The 18868-nt window shown below is 43.3% G+C and overlaps 2 protein-coding genes across 5 annotated transcripts in view; one reads left to right on the top strand and one right to left on the bottom strand.

Moving 5' to 3' along the window:
- IKZF3 (IKAROS family zinc finger 3) overlaps positions 1 to 18868 on the bottom strand; it is a 51814-nt gene that overhangs the window by 31795 nt on the left and 1151 nt on the right. For 3 of the 4 annotated variants that reach the window (XM_030023166.1, XM_030023168.1, XM_041125496.1), the window contains exons 1-2: positions 5740 to 5839; positions 469 to 522 (exon numbers count right to left, since the gene is read on the bottom strand). In XM_030023166.1, coding sequence (XP_029879026.1) covers positions 469 to 522; positions 5740 to 5746 — 61 coding nt within the window. In that variant the 5' untranslated portion in view covers positions 5747 to 5839. Of the gene's footprint in view, positions 1 to 468; positions 523 to 5739; positions 5840 to 18868 lie in introns of those variants that run through there. The other variant, XM_030023167.2, reaches the window with a different exon arrangement.
- Positions 10990 to 17052, top strand: ZPBP2 (zona pellucida binding protein 2). Its single transcript, XM_030023169.2, is given in 9 exon segments — positions 10990 to 11019; positions 11021 to 11081; positions 11818 to 11898; positions 12442 to 12567; positions 13132 to 13293; positions 14196 to 14414; positions 15584 to 15669; positions 16258 to 16435; positions 16951 to 17052. Coding segments are annotated over 9 exon segments (1041 nt in total). The 3' UTR covers positions 17049 to 17052.

Genomic DNA, 18868 nt, shown 5'->3' with positions numbered 1-18868 from the left:
AATTGCTGTTAAAATTATTTAACAGTTGGATAGTAAAAACCCCAATCCTTCTCAAGCTAAATATTACATTGGATCTGAAAAAAGGTTTTATTTTTTGATTAATGAGTAAAACGTGTCCAACTCACACAAGAGGTTTGTTTTCATATTTTCAGAAATGCAGTCAACCAAAAGAATCACATTATTCTTGCTTCCCTAATCAAAACTTCCAGCTTTCTTCTGAAAACATTTCCTTTCCTACTATACAGTCTTTTTTTCCCTTTAGTATAATTTTCCAATATTATATTGAACTTCCACAGTTTTATTTCAATTCTAGAATTTACTTTTTGCCTTTAATGCCCAGCTTTGTATTTGTGACTGCTACTCAGTGTCCTGGGAATCTAAACAAGCTGCAATTCATACAGTTTTCTCCATTTAAATTTAAAATTTTCCAAAAGAGGGTAAAAGAACATAACTTGAACAGCACCGTACCTGCAGCCATAGGCTGTTCCTGAGAATTACTTAGGTCCATACCTGCCTGTGAATCTGCAAAAGACAGAAAAGCAGCCTGAGTTGCTTATATTTAGAACCATTCATGACACAGTTATAATCTTATAAATTCCCATTTTCTTGACTGAAAGCAAAATTGAAAAAAGCAAAATTTTCAAAGAAATAAATACCAAATAATTGTTATGTTTCATTGCACTTCTTTATATCTGGAGCCCAGAAAAGGGATTAAGTATTATTTTCTAACTTCAAAAAATTATAGAACATAATAAATACACTTTCAATTTAAAATCTCATTTTGCACCTGTGAGCACAGCATAGTCGTAGTAACTCTACATGAAATGAATTTCTATAAAACACAAATTACAGGATATTTTTACATTCCTTTTCTAATACAAAGGGAAAACCCTATTATCTTCACAAGATCTACTTGGCTTTCATGGGAATGCAAGTCTAATTCCCATTTAGAAATTCTGATAGGGATCAAATGTAAGGAATTTTTAAAAAAGTTTAGAGGACTATGTATGTGGCCTGGTTTCCAAAAGTGCTGAGCACTCAACAGACCGCTCGGAAGACAATATAAGCCACAGGTATTTACATCTCCCACTCCAGTGCCCAAATTTAGGCTGGCGAGTTTAACTGGAAGCTCAGATCTGACCTGTCCAGTTAAGTCTTCACTCAATGCCTTGCTGTCTTGAGATTTCATTGATATGAGGGTTGATTTTCCTACCAGTGTCACAGCTACCTGCTCCCTTCCTCCTTTCTTTCCTCTAGCTTTTTTTCCTCTTTTTTTACATACTGGAAAATCTTTTATCATCTTTGAACATAAAAAATAATAGCTCCAGGACTTGTAAAATTCATTCCTGGCAGTTACATAACAGAAATACACATGCAGTGGCCATGAGGTGTTAACCACTAGTGACATTTACCCCATAATTATCTATCTTTACCACCACTGCATATGGAACATTTTTGTGGTCTCTGCAACGTCAAAATATAAAGCTCTGTTAACTCTACAGCAAAGCAGCCTAGTATCAGATGAGGCTATCCAAAAAACTGCATGAATAGAGAATGAGCTGATGCATCCAACAAAATAAAGGCAAACTCAGAGAAGAAAAAAACCAACAATAGAACTATCCAACAAAGGTTTTTTAAATGTTTGGTTCTATTGTTTCCTAAACGAAAGCATTCAGCTCCCATTTCTCAATAACGGGTCTAAGAGTTACACTACCCATGTAGTTCCCACTGCTCTTAACTAGCTATTACCAAAGAGCAGCAAGAAAAAAAAACCACTATTAATGAATCAAGCCATCCAGCAGTGACCTGAGCTCTTCAGGGTGTAACTCCTGATTGGAGACAAGTTGTTAAGCTATTAGCATTTATGAAATGTATCCTAAAATTAAATCAGAGCTCCTATCCTTTCATGCAAATTTAGCATGAATGCAAGCTCTTCATTAAGTGTCTTTTATTAGAGCTAAGAATGTTGCCTTGTGTCATAAAGGTAGTCATGGAATTAAATGACAAAAAGTTCAAATATTTACTAAATCTGTATTTTTAAAAGAAATAAATAAGATCAAGGAACTCCATAGTTACAGCTCTTAATTTGTCTTTGTTTCATTTTATCATACCAGGAAAAGTGAGGTACAAAGAAGCAAACAGACCAATTTATACTGTGAATAATGATGGGGAAACACCATTAAATACATGGCACATGAACAAAATTCTCTCTAGTATTGATTTTAATTTTACATTGCAATAATATAGATACTTAAATTACACAAATCCTTGTGATTGTGCAAATAATTAAGCTTTCAGCAAGACAATGAAACCCTCATTATTCTGTAATACTTGAATTCGATTTTAATTGCATTCAGAAATCCTTGTGCAGTTGCCCCATTTGGGTGATAAAGCACTGACCTGGTCAAAGCCCCAGGATTAAGCAAAAAGAGTGCCTGCTGGGTGGGGGGAGAGGTGTGGCTTGGAAACTCTGCAGCAATTCTGCCTTCCCCAGGGTTGCCAGGAGGTCTTGAAATGAAGAATTAGGAGCCCCTGCACAGCTGCTTCAAATCAGATAATTCTGCATATATTCCTGTATAGCTATATTTTTTTAGAAACCATTGTATTCCCCAGGACATCTCCGGAGCACACAGTCACTCCAATAAGGATGCATACATTGCTATAGCTTATTGGGTAAATCGCATCAGCACAAGCTTCTGTGTGTCGGGCTAAGTGCAACACCCCTACCAGTCAGTCAACTGTTCTGTTCCGAGTACCTCTGAACTGCAGCTACGGGGTGACTTGGCAGAGAACAGCACTGCCTGAACCACGCGGCAGCCTAGCAGGACCTGTTCAGCCAGTCCTCAGATGCTCATCTACTTAATGTTGAGATGGTCTCTGCATATTTATTTACATTTTGTTGAGCATAACAGGTTCCTGTCCATGATGGGCTGCTGGGCAGTACAATCCTTCTGAGGAGATAAGAACAATGACACACTGTATAACGTTTCTCTTTTCTTTTGAGAAATATCCCAGCCTCTGTAGCACTTTCAAGCCTCCAACATCCACTCATCAGTACCTGGTTTCTTTACGATATTTGTCTTAAGCAGCTTCTTACAGCCTTAGTGGTCTCTTAACATTTAACCTCAGGTCTCTTTCCCAAGTAAAGTATTTTAAGCCAGATCCTTCACTGTGTCACCTAAATGGGCCAGGAAGAGAAGGTCTAGGAAGCTTCCATCCCCGATTCTGTACAAATAAGACCATATTTCTACCTAACGTTCAGAAAAGCACAACGCGGGAAATCACTTACAGAACACGCTAGTCTTCCCAAGCTTCAAAGAGGTCCACTGACTAGGGCGCATGGAAAGAAGACGCTTGTCTTGTGTGTGTCGCAGCTGACGCACAATGTTCATTTACAAAGCAGAAGTAAAATTCATGTGCTTTAGAAACCAATCCTTAGCCATCCTGTGTTCTACACCAATAGCCAAAGTGAGCAAAAATATTCAAATAGCATGCTAAAAAAGTGCTATAGCATTTTAATACATAACTGTATTCATCTTTTATCCTAGTATTTGACCAGTTAATAGAAGCAACAAAACAGCCTACCTGTATTTTAACCCCACTAAAATGGATGTTTTTCAAGTAAATGATAACACTAATACCCTTCTATCATCAATACAGCTGTAGCCAACTGAATGGCAGGTACGTCTTGAATTATTATAATCTTACCTGTTTGCCTCCACAGTGAAAACCAGAACAGAACATTGTCTTTTTACTGCCAGCTGCAGTTTTCAACCCAACAGCATTGCGAAGGGCACATCTTTGCAAATCCCATACGCTCTTAGTCCTTCTATCACAGTACATGGAGCAAATGCAGCCTGTTTCCTTGTCTTTGTGCCATCTTAAAAGGCACAAGCAAGCCAAAATAAAACACACACCAATCTTGGCCCCTGCCCTACAGCCTTAGACCCCCACAGCCTTATCCCTAAATGCTCGCAGCGGAGCCAGTGCCTTTGCTACGTACAGCAGTCAACCTCTTTCACCCCAACGTGTTTTTCACCTTCAACCCGCATTGCACCATTAAAGAGAGAAAGCCTATCTAATTTCCCCACTGAATGGCCTTCTTCAGCACTTACAGTCTCAATGGCTTTCTGAAGAAGGTACCCTGGACCAAATAAACTCTTTGCAGTCTAATACTTTGCTGCTCTTAAGCGCCACATGATGTTTGAAACGATACGGGCGTTTTAAGTGCACATGTCATTTTGGGAAGAAATCCTGATCAGCAGTGTGTAACTAAGGATAACATTTTTCTCATATTGTAGCGCATGACCTTCTAAAACCAGCAGAGTATCTTCCAGTAATTCAACATGTTCATCCCAGTACAGCAAATGGAAATGACAGCATGAGGTCAGTTCTTGTGGTCTTTGCAAAAAAAAAAAAAACAGTCATGAAGAGATGCAACCAAGTAAAGACTGCAGATTTCAGCTTCCTAGACCCAGGTCTCAAACACCGACTCTTGCCAGTGCCTGCAAGTCCCCTGGTCAGTGACTGTACTGAGCGCAGAAAATCAAGGACAGAAGTGTTACCCCTTTGTCCTCAATGGCAAATTTCCCACTGCCTCCAGTGGAACTCAGATTTTCCCAAGACCCATGGAAACAGAGACACTTGGCAGTTGCTGTATCCAGAAATAACACAGTAGAACACTTTTACATGAACTTCATCCCAAACAGAACAAGCTCTGGCACATTAACTGATCCTCATAATCCCCACTTACAGAACTAAAACCTGAAGGATTATTTGCATGTTAACTTTAAGTGTACAAGAAATAGGAACACAAAAAGGACACTTCTTAAATAATTGCAGCTGTAATGGCAGAAACATGCTCATTTTCTAATCAGAGACTATACCAACATACCTAAAGAGCTTTCTTCTCCCACAACAGACATACAGCGGATCCGACTTGACCAAGAAAACGAGGCTGCATTTTTAAGCGCCGAACTGCCACCAGACCCATTCTTGCAAAACATTAGTTACATCTCTCAAGCAGTGATAGTCTCGATTCAGTCAGACTCTATGCGAGTAATTATTTAAATACAAACATTTAAAAAGCCTTTAGCAAAGGAGAACACATTTTTAAATAGGCAGCTGCATGTAACTTAAAATAACCAAAAACCTGAAGTCATTGAGACACAGGAGAATCTAAACTCAAGCCCTTAAAACGATGAGTTGAAATAAGAATATCCACCTCTGAAATTCATTAATCAAGTGATGCTTTGCAATGCTTCTTTGCCAGGCTTGTTAAAACACTGGTAATTTAGCTTTTCTTCCCAAAGGAATTATGCCGTAGCCCAAGATTAACTCGCAACTTGTTTTTTGCTGGCTCTGAAAGTTACACGCACGTTTTACAAGCGAAGAGGAAACCAACGCACCCTTTAATTCGTTAAAACCTAGAATACGAACGGCAGATAAAGCAGGCTCTAAAACCCAACTTTATCATACATGTTGTGATGTTTCTGAAATTAAACAGAGCGGGGGGGAAAAAGCCCCGTTCGTTTCCTGTTTAATTGCAACACGCGATTAGATTTCTCCTCCAGAGGCTGCAACCTCTTTGCAGAAAGCGCTGAAGAAGCCGCTTGGAAGTAAGCGGGAGGTGGAGCACGGTGCGAGCGCCCCGAGCGGGGTCGGCGGGGAGGAAGGGGGGAGCGGCAGCGCCTTCTCCCCCCCACCCTCCCCCTGGGAAAGAGCGGGGTCGTTTCTCACCTTCCATGCTCCAGCCGCGGCTCCCGCCTCCACCTGCCCGCCCGGCCTCGGGAACTGTCGCCGGAGCTCACCGGCCTCGCCTCCCCTCCCGCCCGCCGCCGGCACCGCGACATCCGGCCCGGCGCTCGGCGGGCGGAGAGCGGCGCCGGGCGGCGGCCAGCGGAGCCGACCCGGTCCCAGCCCCGGTCCCGGCGACTCGCCCGCCTCGGAGCTCGCCGCTGGTGCTAAGCGATGGCTACTCGACGGCCGACACCGGGGCTCCAGCGGGAGGGAAGGCGGCGGGGCGGGGGTGGCCGAGGGCAAAGCGTGTGTTTTTGGGGGGGGGCGCTGAGGGAGGCCCCAAGCCGTTTTCCTAGGACACATGGCCTCAGGCTGCGAAGGGCATCTCCAGAATGGGACAACGACGCCCGCCCGAGCGCCGCGGTCTCCTCCAGCAGCCTGGGGAAGGCTGCAGGCGAGGCCGTCCTGCAGCAGAAAGCCAGAGGCGATGGCCAAGCACGCAGCAGGCAGAGCCGGCAGCACCCCTGCTCTCGCACAACATGCTAAGGGGCCAACACGAGACACGGGGAACCCTGCGCTTTAGAGAAAATGTCCCTTGCAACTCCATGGGAGAAAAGTTCTTTTCCCCACCATCAGTGGTGGCTCCACAGGTAAAGAAGCCACGGCAGGTCCTCGGGCAGGGATGCCATCAGGAGCGGGGCTAAGGGGAGCAGCTCCAGGAGAAATAAACCAACCTAACAGGAGTAACCCTACCCTGAGGGCTTCGACGCACCGCCACGTTCAGGGCCACGGCAGCCAGGTGATCGCACAGAACCCCAGCTGCCCACCGCATCTCGAGCTAGGTCAGCAGTTCCCTCCAACCCACATCTCATCTCCACGTGCAAGCATGTCTGACAAGAGCACTCCGTTCGCCCCCAGCTCCCTCAGCGCTGCCAGGTGGGAAGCCATTTGACAGCCCCTCCTGCAGAAGGGTCACCAGCAAGACAAATGGATCTGCAACCCATTAGGGACAGCCAGTCAGAAACACTACATAGCATTTTAGGGAGCCCTTCACCTTTAAAGCCCGCAGCAAGCGCTAACACCCAAAACAGCGCGGGAAAGCTGTTTGTGATGACTTGGGTTAGGTCACTCAAGGGACAACAGCTATTCATGCAGAGGGTTTAGCAGGGTGACACAGAGCTATTTTGCGTTGGCAGGCTTCTGACTCATTTTATTTTACACTGCAGAGCCAAGTAGTCTAAGCCTTTATTGGAACTAGTGTGGCAATCGCGCGCTGTGATGCCCACACACATGGAAGAGTAACTTCTTTTCTACACACTTAATTTCCTTTGTGTGCAATTTGTCCTGGCTCCGTTTACACATCATGTAAACATGGTAAGGCAGCCTCAACTGTTAAACAAATGCTGCTTTCTTTGCATTATTCGTTAACAGATCGCACTCCTCAGACTGTACATTAAAGTCAAATGACTAAGAGTAAAATAAAACTTAAGTTAGCTGTTTTTCTCAACAAAATGGCATTGCTATTTAGAAGAAAATCAAGTTACAAAGTCGTTTAATACATTCAAGCAAATAGGAATTTCAAAGTACTGAGAGAATTGTTAAATAATGACTTTTGTACATCTAGGACAGCCTTCTGAAAGGAGGCTCACCCTACGCAGGGCTCGGACCGGGCTTTGAGCAACCTGACCCAGTGCAGGATGTCCCTGCCCACGGCAGGGGGGCGGCACCAGATGACCTTTACAGGTCCCTTCCGACCCAAACCCTTCCATGATTCACGAGGAAGCATGAGCTGTGCCAGACCAATGCAGTCTTGACTTTATGTGCAAGCTAAGCACTAGTCTTGGCATTTTACTTCACCCAAAGCCCAGAGCTATTTACCAAGAAAAGGCCTAAAAAGGCAATAGCTGGCCTAGATCTCAGATCAGCACAGAGCATCAGTACAGAACAGTCCGTACCTGGCATGCTTTGACATCAACACAGTTAATGTTTGCAGCTTTGAACTCTGATGAGCTGGAGAGACAACTGAGAGAAAAAAAGGAAAACAACAAACCCAAGATGCTGTAGATGGAAGGCTCGCTGACGATCTTCAGCATGACTAGGGCAGGTGCACTTCTGGACCCTTGGGGTCATTGCTGCATCTGTTTATTACAGTTTTATACTTATTTCATCACATTGTGCTTTGGGGTTGGGTTTTCTGGGCCCTGCAACTCAGCTATATTTTAAAACTGAGAAATGAATGTTTTGGGGTAGGAAGATTGATGGAGGCTTAATGCATTTTTGTTCGTTTACTACGTATGTTTTCCACAAAGGGGTCCAGAAATCAGGAATAATACTCATGCAACTTGAGAATCTACAAGTTAATGAAGTGACAAATGAAACTGTGATCCGACCCGATCACTTGGACATAAAACCAAAGACAGTGAGTGCGAATTACCATAGCTCAGGTGTGCGACAGGACAACATGGAAACATGATTCTCCTACTTACTTTCTGTGTTGTGTCAATGACTGCTTCTTAAATTGATGCTTTTCCATCACTTGGAAAAAGGTTCTGGAAATACAATGTTAAAAAAAGATATCTGGGATAATCAAGCCCAGTTCTCTGCTATTGCAGACAATCTCTATATTCCCCTTCCAGAAGCATTTAATAATTAGGAAGGTTTTCTGCTCCTATGAACTTTAAGGAAGCCCTGGAATCTACTGTGTGGTGATCAGAAACCTCTTTCTGTTTTCCATCCCAGGATTATTCACGGCCTTTTTCTCTTACTGCCAGATTTGTTCTCCAATTTAAATCTTCACTTCCCCTCACATTTACCATCAGATAATCAGTCATGTCTTCCTCTGCTTTTATTTCAAGGGCAGAGATCAAAACAGCCTAGGTTTGCCAGCCTATAAAAAATGCCACTATGTTCATCGTGGCCCTCCTTCACATTATCCCTGCTTTAGATGACCCACCTTAGAGACAAAACTTGTGTTCTGCATCCCAGGTAACATCTCTCCAGAGCCTTGCACAGGTCATTCACATGACCCTGTACTCCTGGAAACCTCTCTACGTATTTCCTAGGATAAAATATTTGCCTTTTTAATATCTATTCACACCATGATCAAGTTTACAATATTTTTTTTCCTCTTCTATCATTTCCTCCTGGCAGAGCTTCTAGCTGTTAGCAAGAATACCTAGTAATTCATAAATACATGACTTCACATTTTGTCCTAGCAAATCCTCCCCCCTGCCATCACCCTATTCTTAAAGATAACCAGCTTCCCCCCCCCGCCGAGTTTACAAATCTGTAATGACAATTTATGAGTCTGTGACTTTGAAATATCATAAACTGGAAAAGGAATGAGTCATTTGACTAAAGACACAGACCAGGAGCCTAACTTTATAAAGATTCAAAACTGCAGACAAAGCTCTATAGTAAAGATACTATTTTACAATAATTAACAAGCTGGGGACTGATGGGCTGTGTAGGACAGTTACATGACAATAGGCTATAAACATCCTTAGGAACAGAGGATATTCAGACTGAAATATGACTAGTTTATAGCAGACACGTTAAAAACTGAATCATTTTGCCTATACAGCGTAAGCGTGAAATGTTAACTTTGAGTAAAACTGAAAACATTCAACACATGGGAACGCTGGATCTTTTGAGGTGGTCCTAATTATGAACTGTTCAGCAGCTCAAGGAAATTAAAAATGAAAACCCTGACATAGTTCTTATACCTTAACCAACCACTTGAGAGTTAGTATCTTGGTCTAAGGAAGAAGAAAGCGTGGCCGCTTCCCTGCAAAGAGAGAGAAGTGAAATAATGAGGCAGTGCACACATTTAGTAGGGCAAGGAGTTTTGCAAGACATGAAATGAGAGGGACACCACTTTAAAATGCCACCAGGCTTGAGTAAAAGTATTTTCCATCAATAATTTGATACCTTCTTTTTCACACTTTTTTTTGGTATGCTTTATTAGAGAAAACTTGTAACTTAACTGCTTTTTTTACATGGAAACATTGAATTAAAACTTTTACAGCTATCTACAAAAATAACTATAATTCCTGTGTTGACTGGTTCCATATTTGTTATGCAAATTACATCATTTTTGGACACTGGCATGGTCTGGGGCTGCATGATAAATATGATTTAGCTAATTACCAGAGGCTTGGCCACAGTTCCCGATCTTGAGTGTCTCATGATGTGCGGTGTGGTCAAATGCAAGTACCCTCCTCTCCCTGTTCAGCTGTTTCCTGAGTATTTTTATAACACTCACTCTAGAAACAAAATATTTCTACTTTTAAGAGCTTAAAAGTCATAAGCAAGTCTTCCAAAACTTGTAACTGACTTAAACACCACTGAGTACTTGAAGTAATAACGTGGCATTCGGCTTTATTTTTGAGCCAACAGGATAGGCCCGGCTCTTATTTTCCGTCTTTCTCACAGCAAGCGGCAGGAATGTTTTTGAAGCTGAGAGCGCGTGTCCCATAATGACTTGCTCCAGAAACCTGCAGCTGAAGAACACCCGGGCGTGCAAAGCTTGCAGTTACCTCAAAACGTGGAGTTGGAGACGCCAGCCTGGCCGCCCCTGCGGTTACGGGGCAGGTTCAGTGCACCGAGCAGACAGACCACAGCCCATGCCTGAACCTATTCCCTCCTCCCCCCCCCCCCGCGTAGTTTCCTATCCTTGCCCACGCAGCTGGAAACACCACCTTCGAGTCAAAAATAAATTTCACTACGCACTGTGGAAGAGCGACGTGGTAGTTTCTCAAGCATGTGGCTGAGGCGTGACAGCGCAGGAGCCCGGGGTGGAGGGGGGCGGCTGGCACCCGGGAAGCAGGGCCGTCCCCCACTAGCCAAGCGGCCCACAGACCTTGCAGCCCTTTGAAACAAAAACAGAAGAAAAAAAAAACCCAAAAAACAAAAACCAAACCACCAAACAAAAGAATTTTTAAAAAGCACAGGGTGTGGGCGAGGAAGAAAAGAGGCGGCGGAGCGAGGAGCTGGGGGACACCCTCCCCACACCCTTCCCGCCTGAAGCGCTGCGGTGAGCAAGGGGAGGGAGGCCGCCCGCCCGCCCCCGGCGGCCCTGAGGAGAGGAAAAGGCGGGAAGCGGCGGGCGCGCGCCGAGGGCGGGAAGCGGCGGGCGGGCGGGCGCGCGCGCCCCCCCCCCTCCCCGCCCCGCGGAGGGCGGTTGGCGCCGCGCGGCGGCCGTTGGCGCGGGGGAGGGCGGGGAGGGCGGCGGCGCGCGCGGGCGGTGGCATGGCCGGGGGCGGCGGGAGGCCGCGCTCCCCCCCCGGGGGGTCTCCTGGGGATGATGGCCGTGGTGGCAGGCTTGGGTGCTCTGACTGGAGGTACCGAGGGAGGGAGGGAGGGAGGGGCAGGGCCGCGGCGATGGGTGCCCCCTCCGAGGCGGGGTTTCCTCAGAGGGCGGCTGTGGGGCTCGGGCGGCCGGGCACCGGCCGCCTGTGGAGAGCCTGTTGCAGGACCTTCCTTCAGCAGTTGACGATAAAACCCCTTTTAGAGGGGAAGGTGTGGATCCCAGCAGTGCCCGTCTCTCTCCTGACCCGAGTCTGGAGCAGCAGCGGTCAGGCAGGGCTACCCTAGTCTGCCTCCGTGGCCTGAAAAAGTCAGCACAAATTCTAATGATTTTCATATCTCCTTGGGGGGCGGTCACATAAGCACATCTGCCTGCTGTTTCCCAAAAGGCAAAGGCTCACAGACTCGATACTCAAAGACTCGATACCCTCTCACAGTCACCATGCTGCACCCCTCCTGCTTCTCCTTGGGGTCATTGTGAAGAGCCTTAGCTTTCTAGTTAGATTTTGTAACTATTTTATTGGCTGTTTGTAAAGAGAAAGGCCCAGCTAGTTTGGAACCTGGTATATCGAGACAGATTTGCAACCTGGGCACTAAAGCAACAAAATCTGACAAGTCAGCAGCAAGTGGGAGCCCTTGTTTTTAAGAAAAGGGCGCAGGGAGAAACAAAAAGTAAGGCAAGAGACAGAAACCCGCTAGGACAAAATAAATGGTTAACAATCACACATTTAGAATTCTCTCCGTAACATTCTTAAGTCCTTTTCCCTACAGTGAGAGCTGTACCTAAGGAAGAGCAACATTCTATTGATTTAGTTGAAAAGAATTATGTTTATGGCGACACCAAACAGGAAGGTAAACTCGTCTTTTTTTTACGTATATATATTTAGGTCTTACTGAACTTTTAAAATGGAGTTTTAAGCATCGTGATCATGATGCAGACACTGCTACACAGAGAAGTGACACAACCAAGCTTAGCTAAACACAGTGCTGGAGACTCCAGAATACGATGCTGATAGCATACAGTAACGAGGGGAGGTGGGTTTAGAAAGACATTTGTCCCATGGTGCTACTATAAGCACTTATGAAAATTTAATGTCTAAATGAGGGTCCCACTCAGCAACAGGCTCAAAATCTGGTGCTTTTTGTGACCCTGCAACATGATTTGTGTGGCACTCAGGTGTCTCCTCCACACAGTCAGCACCCACCGCACTGTGGACAGTTCCATCATATTAGTAAGAGCAAAAGGAGATAAAAGATTAGCCTTACACTTTCCAAAGTCCAAACATGAAAAATAAACCTTGCATTACATTAAATATATTTTTCAAAATTAGTATTTTGGTGATTTCATTCAAAAGAAGCATTTCACTTCATTTACCTTGTTCTCTTGTATTACAGTTAACGTGTATGTTAAGGTGTTTACAAATAGCCCATTTCTAGTATGTATGGATTTGGCTCGTTCTCGAGAAGAAGTAATAGATCCCACGTACTTGTGGATTGGTCCAGATGGAAAAAATTTAGAAGGTTAGTCACTTTGTTCGAACTACAAAGGATTTCCACCATGCCTGCCTTAGCTATTTTTTCCCCCAGTCACTAATAGAACAGGCTTTTTACAGTACTTTTCCACAAACTTAGAAACAGCCTCTGCCTTGGGGAGCAGGGAGGCAATCAGGAAAATACGCTGAGACAGAGAAATAGTTTCTGTTTTCTATTTACAAGGGAAAAAGTCAACCACAAATGGCTAAGTAGATTACTGTACATGAAATCACGTATTTTCCCTGTTTCTATTGACGCCACCCTGCAATAGGATGGTGGGTCCAAATAGTCACTTGGTCCTTTGTCAAATTTTTCCACGAGCTCTGACATTAGACTATGTTTCTCTTCTCCCTCTAAAAAATTTACAAATGCTTGAGATAGAAGGAAACTTGCAATAAGTCCTAAAGGTCATAAATTTTAGACTGTTTCAGACTAACATGAATCACTGTTATTATGTACAAGAGCAAGATCTCACCTTCCAACGTTCTAAATGAGCAGAGCGTCAGAAACCGAACATTTCCAGTAATCAAGTATCTCCTGTTTCTAATCTAGGGCAAATGTATGTGAATCTTACAGAAACAGGAAAGCTGATGGTGATGGGTTTTAAGGCGTCCATGTCTGGAGCCTACACTTGTACTCTCTCTCACAAAATCATAGAAACTACGACACAAGAAGAAAGAGTAGTGTTTGAGGCATATAAATTCATGGTATACGGTAAGATTGCTAACTTACTAGCAAGCTAATGCACATAGCCTTTGTAGTTTGGTGGGTTTGTGAAGTGCATGTTTATTGCAAGGCTTGATAAAAAGAAATAATTAGTTAACATTTTATCCCAGAATATAAAATAATTTTTTTATATTTATACACACACACAACCCCTATCCCAGGTTTGGAAAAAGTTTTAAATAACTGCTACCGCGAACATATGGCCACTCAAAGAATAAAATAAACTCTACCCTTAATAAGAACAAAGTGAGCTACAATAATTCCAATGATATCCAAGATCTGAAAAGGAAGCTCGTGTCTGAGTGCAGTCTCCTGTGGGAGAGATTACCAAACTGAACATACACTGGTACCAAATGAGCTCTCTGCCCCAACAGCTCAAGAAGCACACTGGAGCCTTCTTCCACCATTTGTAACCACTGTTCACCAATATCACCTCCCCACCCACAAAATAACGTGTCCAAAAATGCTTGAGAACCACTAACTTCTAAAATAATTTTTAAAAAATTCACTCCTATGCACCATAATTGCATAGAATACTTTTGCATAATCCAAATTCATTTCAGTTACACAACTTTGTAGACATGCTAGTTCTGTGTTATTTTACTATTTACCTCCTTTTTTGTTTTAATATTTGGGATCAGAGCCTCATAAGATAAGCATGTAAATTCCTGTACATTTCAAACCAAAATGTCTCTTACTCTTTGAGTCAGCTCTGGCAAGGATAAAGTTGTTCTGTTATGGTTAATGAGTAAGCTTTATTTATTTGTTTACTTTTGAATAAGAGCCCGTATTTCAGATACAAAGTACACTGATACAGATGATAAGGTTCTGTACAAGATTCAATCTGTAATTGCACCGCAGAGCTCACACACAAACTATTTTCCTTAAAGCATACAGGGAAGCTGACCATGCATATCACGTATTTGTTCGCTTTACTACAAGGGAATGCGAGTTAGCAGCTAACGGCCAGTTCTTTGAGGAACTAAAGAAAATCTTAAATAACATCATCTCTGATCTGACGTGTCACATCATAGAGTCATCCTACAAATGCCATTCTATCAAGAGACCAAAACAAGGCCTCCTGCACGAACTATTTGTTAGTTTTCAAGGTAACAGATTTCAGTGTTTGTTTGGGAGGGATCATTTATTTTTATAAACAACCTGAGAGTTCTATAAACAACATCTGAAATACATTAAAGTCAAGTATACCTTCAGAAGTTGTTTCCCTGCTTTCTTTTGGAGTCCCTGTATTTTTTCTCGCTAGCCCACAGATGGAGCTAAAATGCAGTTTATATGTGGAATTTGTAGTATTGTACTTCTTACAACCTTAGCAAGAAATGCTACTTTTCAAGGTGTGCAGTTGGAAAGGATTGTTGAAAGGAGATAGCTGCTAAGATGCCATGATTTTTATATTTTTTTGTAAAAAAGGAAAATGGTCATATTTGGGTTTCATTATTTGATTTTTAATAAGTCTGTGACCTCTGTGGTTTTGCTTGATTCTAGGAAACTGTACAGAGGTTGAAAGCAAGAGCCTCACAGTTCCCTTATGGTAATACTGATGTGGCTGTATTGCCTTGCAAAACAGCTTAAATCAACCCTGATGGCTGCCCTAATTTAGAGATGTTTTATCACTGAGGAAAGGAAGTTATTCATTAATGCTTTGACCACATTCTCTGCTGTATCTGTTCTCGTCATGTGCCAAGAGGGACCATCCAAGAGGTTGTGGAACAGTTTCTTGGCCATTTTCCCCTCAGTAAAGTCAAGAAACATTCGGAACAAACTGAGGACCCAAAGGTTTTAAGTTTACATGAAACTTCAGCCCTTTCTGTAATCTGAGGATACTGTGTAAGAATTTGGTTCCATTCTTACTGCCAGCATATTTTTCCCCACATTATTTTATTGTTTGACCTCTGACTCTTACTGGAACAAAGCGATTTAAGTAACTGGGTAGAAACCACCAGGACTAAATTTGTTTTTTCCCCTTTTATCAGTCACTCATTTTTCAACATTCAAATGCACCCAGTCAAAAGAACTGTTTCAAAACATGATCTTGACTGCAGACAGTGACAGGTGAAAAAAAGAAAAACAAAACCAAACTCCATTCTTCACAAATTAGAGGCAAAATTAAGAGAGTATGATAGGATGAAGTGATGCTAAAAGCAGTAATGCATTTTGTTTGTCAATTTTTTCCAAAATAAGCCTAAAGACACCTGCTTGAAGTATTTTAATTCATTGTAAATTAAATGTAAATTTATCTTTTTCCCCCCCCAACCCATAGTCAATCCTTTTGCACCAGGATGGGAAGAAGTTTGCCACCAGGTTCCTTATGATTGTGAAGATGCAACAAACATGAGAGTTCAAGAGGTTCTGTGTCAGCCACCCTTGTGCCTTCTCTGCATATTTAACACAAATTTCTGCCTTAGCATCTACAGATTTGACTGGTAGTAATCCAGCTTCACCTGGATTTTGTGGGATTAATATCACTGTAAATGACGATTCATGGATTTCAAATAATTCCGTTCAGGATGGAAAACTGTTTTTAAGTCAAATTGATCCAAGCAGTTTAAAAAAAAAGGGGGGGGGGGGCTTATTACTTCCTTCATATTTACCTCTAAGAATAAAGAATTATAAACATTAATGTTTATAGTAGTATACTGAACTTCCAGTTCTCTAAACTAAATCTTTGATTTATGATTTGGTAAATGGAATACAATTTAAACTAAATCCACTGTAGCTGATTTCTAAAATCTGTTCTCTCTGGCTTCTTAACGTTAATATATGCTATCAGATGGCATACTGGGTCTGATCCCAGGCCCTCCGAAGCCAAAGGAAGGCTCCCAGTTAAGGTGACAGGTCAGTGTGTGGTAATCAGGACTATAAAGTATTTACTGAGTTTTAAAATCAAGAAAAAACAACTGACTTTTTTATTCTTCCAATGTTTCTGAATTTTAGGCAAGAGAGCGAATTGGAGAGTTTTTCAATAAGCAGACGTATGCTTTGAAGCACGAGTTTCAAACTGTTCCTACAATACACTATGTGGACAACAGTTTCTCAGTTACTCACATTGACAGCTGTCGACCAGGTTTTGGGAAAAACGATATCACCCACAAGAACTGCGCTAGTTGCTGTGGTAAATATAAAATATATTGATTTAAATATAGCTGATTAGCTCTGATCACCGGTTTCTCTGAAGAGTATTTGGTAAATATCAGTGTCAAAAGCAATATTTCCATTCATCTTTCGGAAAGACATTCACATTGCAGATTTAAAAAAACTGATAGGAACAGAAAGCAAGCTGGCAGCGTTTGTTAGTGTGTTTATAGGTGTCACTGTGTTTCCAAATTGAGTGGAAGCAGTGAAGTGTTTTTTCTTCCAGGGCACTCAGGATATAGAGCAAATAAGAAACAATTACCTTAATGGTAGCACTGGTAGAAAACACTCAACTGTTTTAAAAGATCTTTTGCCAGCAGCACCTACTGCTAGTTCTGGAGTTCGGGGTATTTAGTGAGAGGCAGGCTCAGCGAGATTGGGAAGGATGAGATCTCGCTTACAACGTCGGGAAGGCATGTGGTACCGTCTGATGGTCCCAGCCCTGGCTGAGGCAGAGGGGAGCTGGCTGAAACGCTGACTGTGTTCTCTTCGCAGTGGTGTGTGAGCCTGGAACTTACAGCCCTAACAACGAAGTGACCTGCCAGATTTGTACAAGGCCTCGAGTCAAAAAGTACGGAGCAAGATCTTGCTAATAAATTGACGGCAGAAATTGGAAAACCGAAGAGCAGCTGTGAAAGCATTATTGGTTGTGTGATGTTCTTTTCATTTTTAGCTGATGATTCAGGAATCCTACATTCATTTTTGAACAATTGCAAAACCTCATCATTCATGCACCCCTAGATTTTCTCTGTTCAGGGACCACGTAGACTGTAAAAATGAGGCATAAAATGAAGCGTTCACACAAGGTAAAGTAATTCATTGAAAAAAAAGGAAGTTTGTCACGTGGCTGTTAGTGCAAAAAGTCTGTCTCTTGGTGGTGACACCAGACACAAGACAGCTTTGTGCTGCAGTTTGCTCAGAGCACGTAAAGGAGCTATAAACAATTCAGGGAAAGATGGCAGGCAGTTGTAGTGGAATTATGTGCCATAATGACATATGCCAGAATCTCTATGAGCAATTTCTAGCAGATATTAATAGAAGTGTTTAACCTTTGTGGTTTAAAAACACTAAAGGCCCTTCCCTCTCTGTCTGAAGTGTTCCAGCCTGCCCTGTGCAAAACTGTACAATGCACTAGTTAATGGACACTGACCCGCTCAGGGCTTTCCATTTTGCTCCACCCGTGGGAGCTCTGCTGATGAGCAGACGCCAGCAGAGTGGAAAGTGAAATCGGGTCTCTGAGGCAAGAGAGAGGGTTAACAACAAATCCTACAGCCCAGCAGTCAGGAGGATTAAGGGCCCAGCTTTTATGGTTCTCTTTTTGTCCACTGCACCCCAGAAAGCAGCAGGTATGTCCCAGGGGGGGAAGTGGCCAGGCTTGCAGAGCCTCCTCCGCCTGCTTGCTGCTGCATCGTTTCCTTCAGCTGCATCAAATCCTCATGGCAGAGCTCTGCTGGCCCCAGGTGCTGTGCTGTACGAGCAGATGATCCTCTTACACCAGCTGTAAATTCCTGTCAAGTTCACCGGATGAGTAACAAGTCAAGATACAAATTGCCAAAGCACTGAGATAATGGGAGTTTTCTTCCCAGAAAACACTTACTCCGATCTGCTTTTGAAGGATAGCTGCTGGATCTGCAGCAATTGACCATTTTGCTCATAAAGCACTCTTAGTAAAGATTATTTTACTACTTTCAAGAGCTTCACAAGTAACCCTGACTTCTGACCAGCCCCTGTACGGTGCAGAGCACAGGCCACGCAAGCCCACCGGAGCAGCCAGCCTGCCGCAGCCTTCCGAGGCCATGCTGGAGCTAGCGGAACACGGGCTTTTAGAACTTGTTTTTAAGCTCTGAAAGCTGTTCCCTGCCGGGAGCTGCTGCCTTCCAGATTCACTTTGTCAAGGGACACCAGAGAACTCTCACCCTCCTTTCCCTCACGAAGCACAGCCGGCCAACGTGGCCCCTTTCGAAGGTGCTTGTGCAATGGTGGTGTAACCCCCCGCAATCCGAGCAAAGGGGACTCTGCGCCCCGCTGCCTGTGCACACACATGGCCATGGAAAGCCATGCCCGGCTTCCCGGCACAGAACCATTCCTTTCTTTTTTGCACTGTGTAGGACTAAGTGAAGCAAAAGAGCACCTCCTACTCAATAGCTGCAACTTCTTATGGCATCTAGAAATTCCTTGGTGGGTATTCATCCAAAAATCGACCAGATTCAACCCAGTTTAACTTATCCATTTTGACAGGAACACAGCAGGAGATGGTATGGGCACAGACCATGCTCCAAGCTTTTCAGAATCATTACTTATTAAATACTGACGAATAAAATGTACTGTAACGAGCATTTAAACTGCCTGTAGGCTGATTATCTTAGCTGCCAACTGGACACTGTGTGCACGGTTCAGGCTTATACAGCTTAAG

The sequence above is a fragment of the Aquila chrysaetos genome, chromosome 8 (assembly GCF_900496995.4).
Source record: "Aquila chrysaetos chrysaetos chromosome 8, bAquChr1.4, whole genome shotgun sequence".
Classification (NCBI taxonomy): Eukaryota; Metazoa; Chordata; class Aves; order Accipitriformes; family Accipitridae; genus Aquila; species Aquila chrysaetos.
The sequence above is the reverse complement of the archived record's forward strand: the minus strand, read 5'-3'. Positions and strand labels throughout refer to the sequence as shown.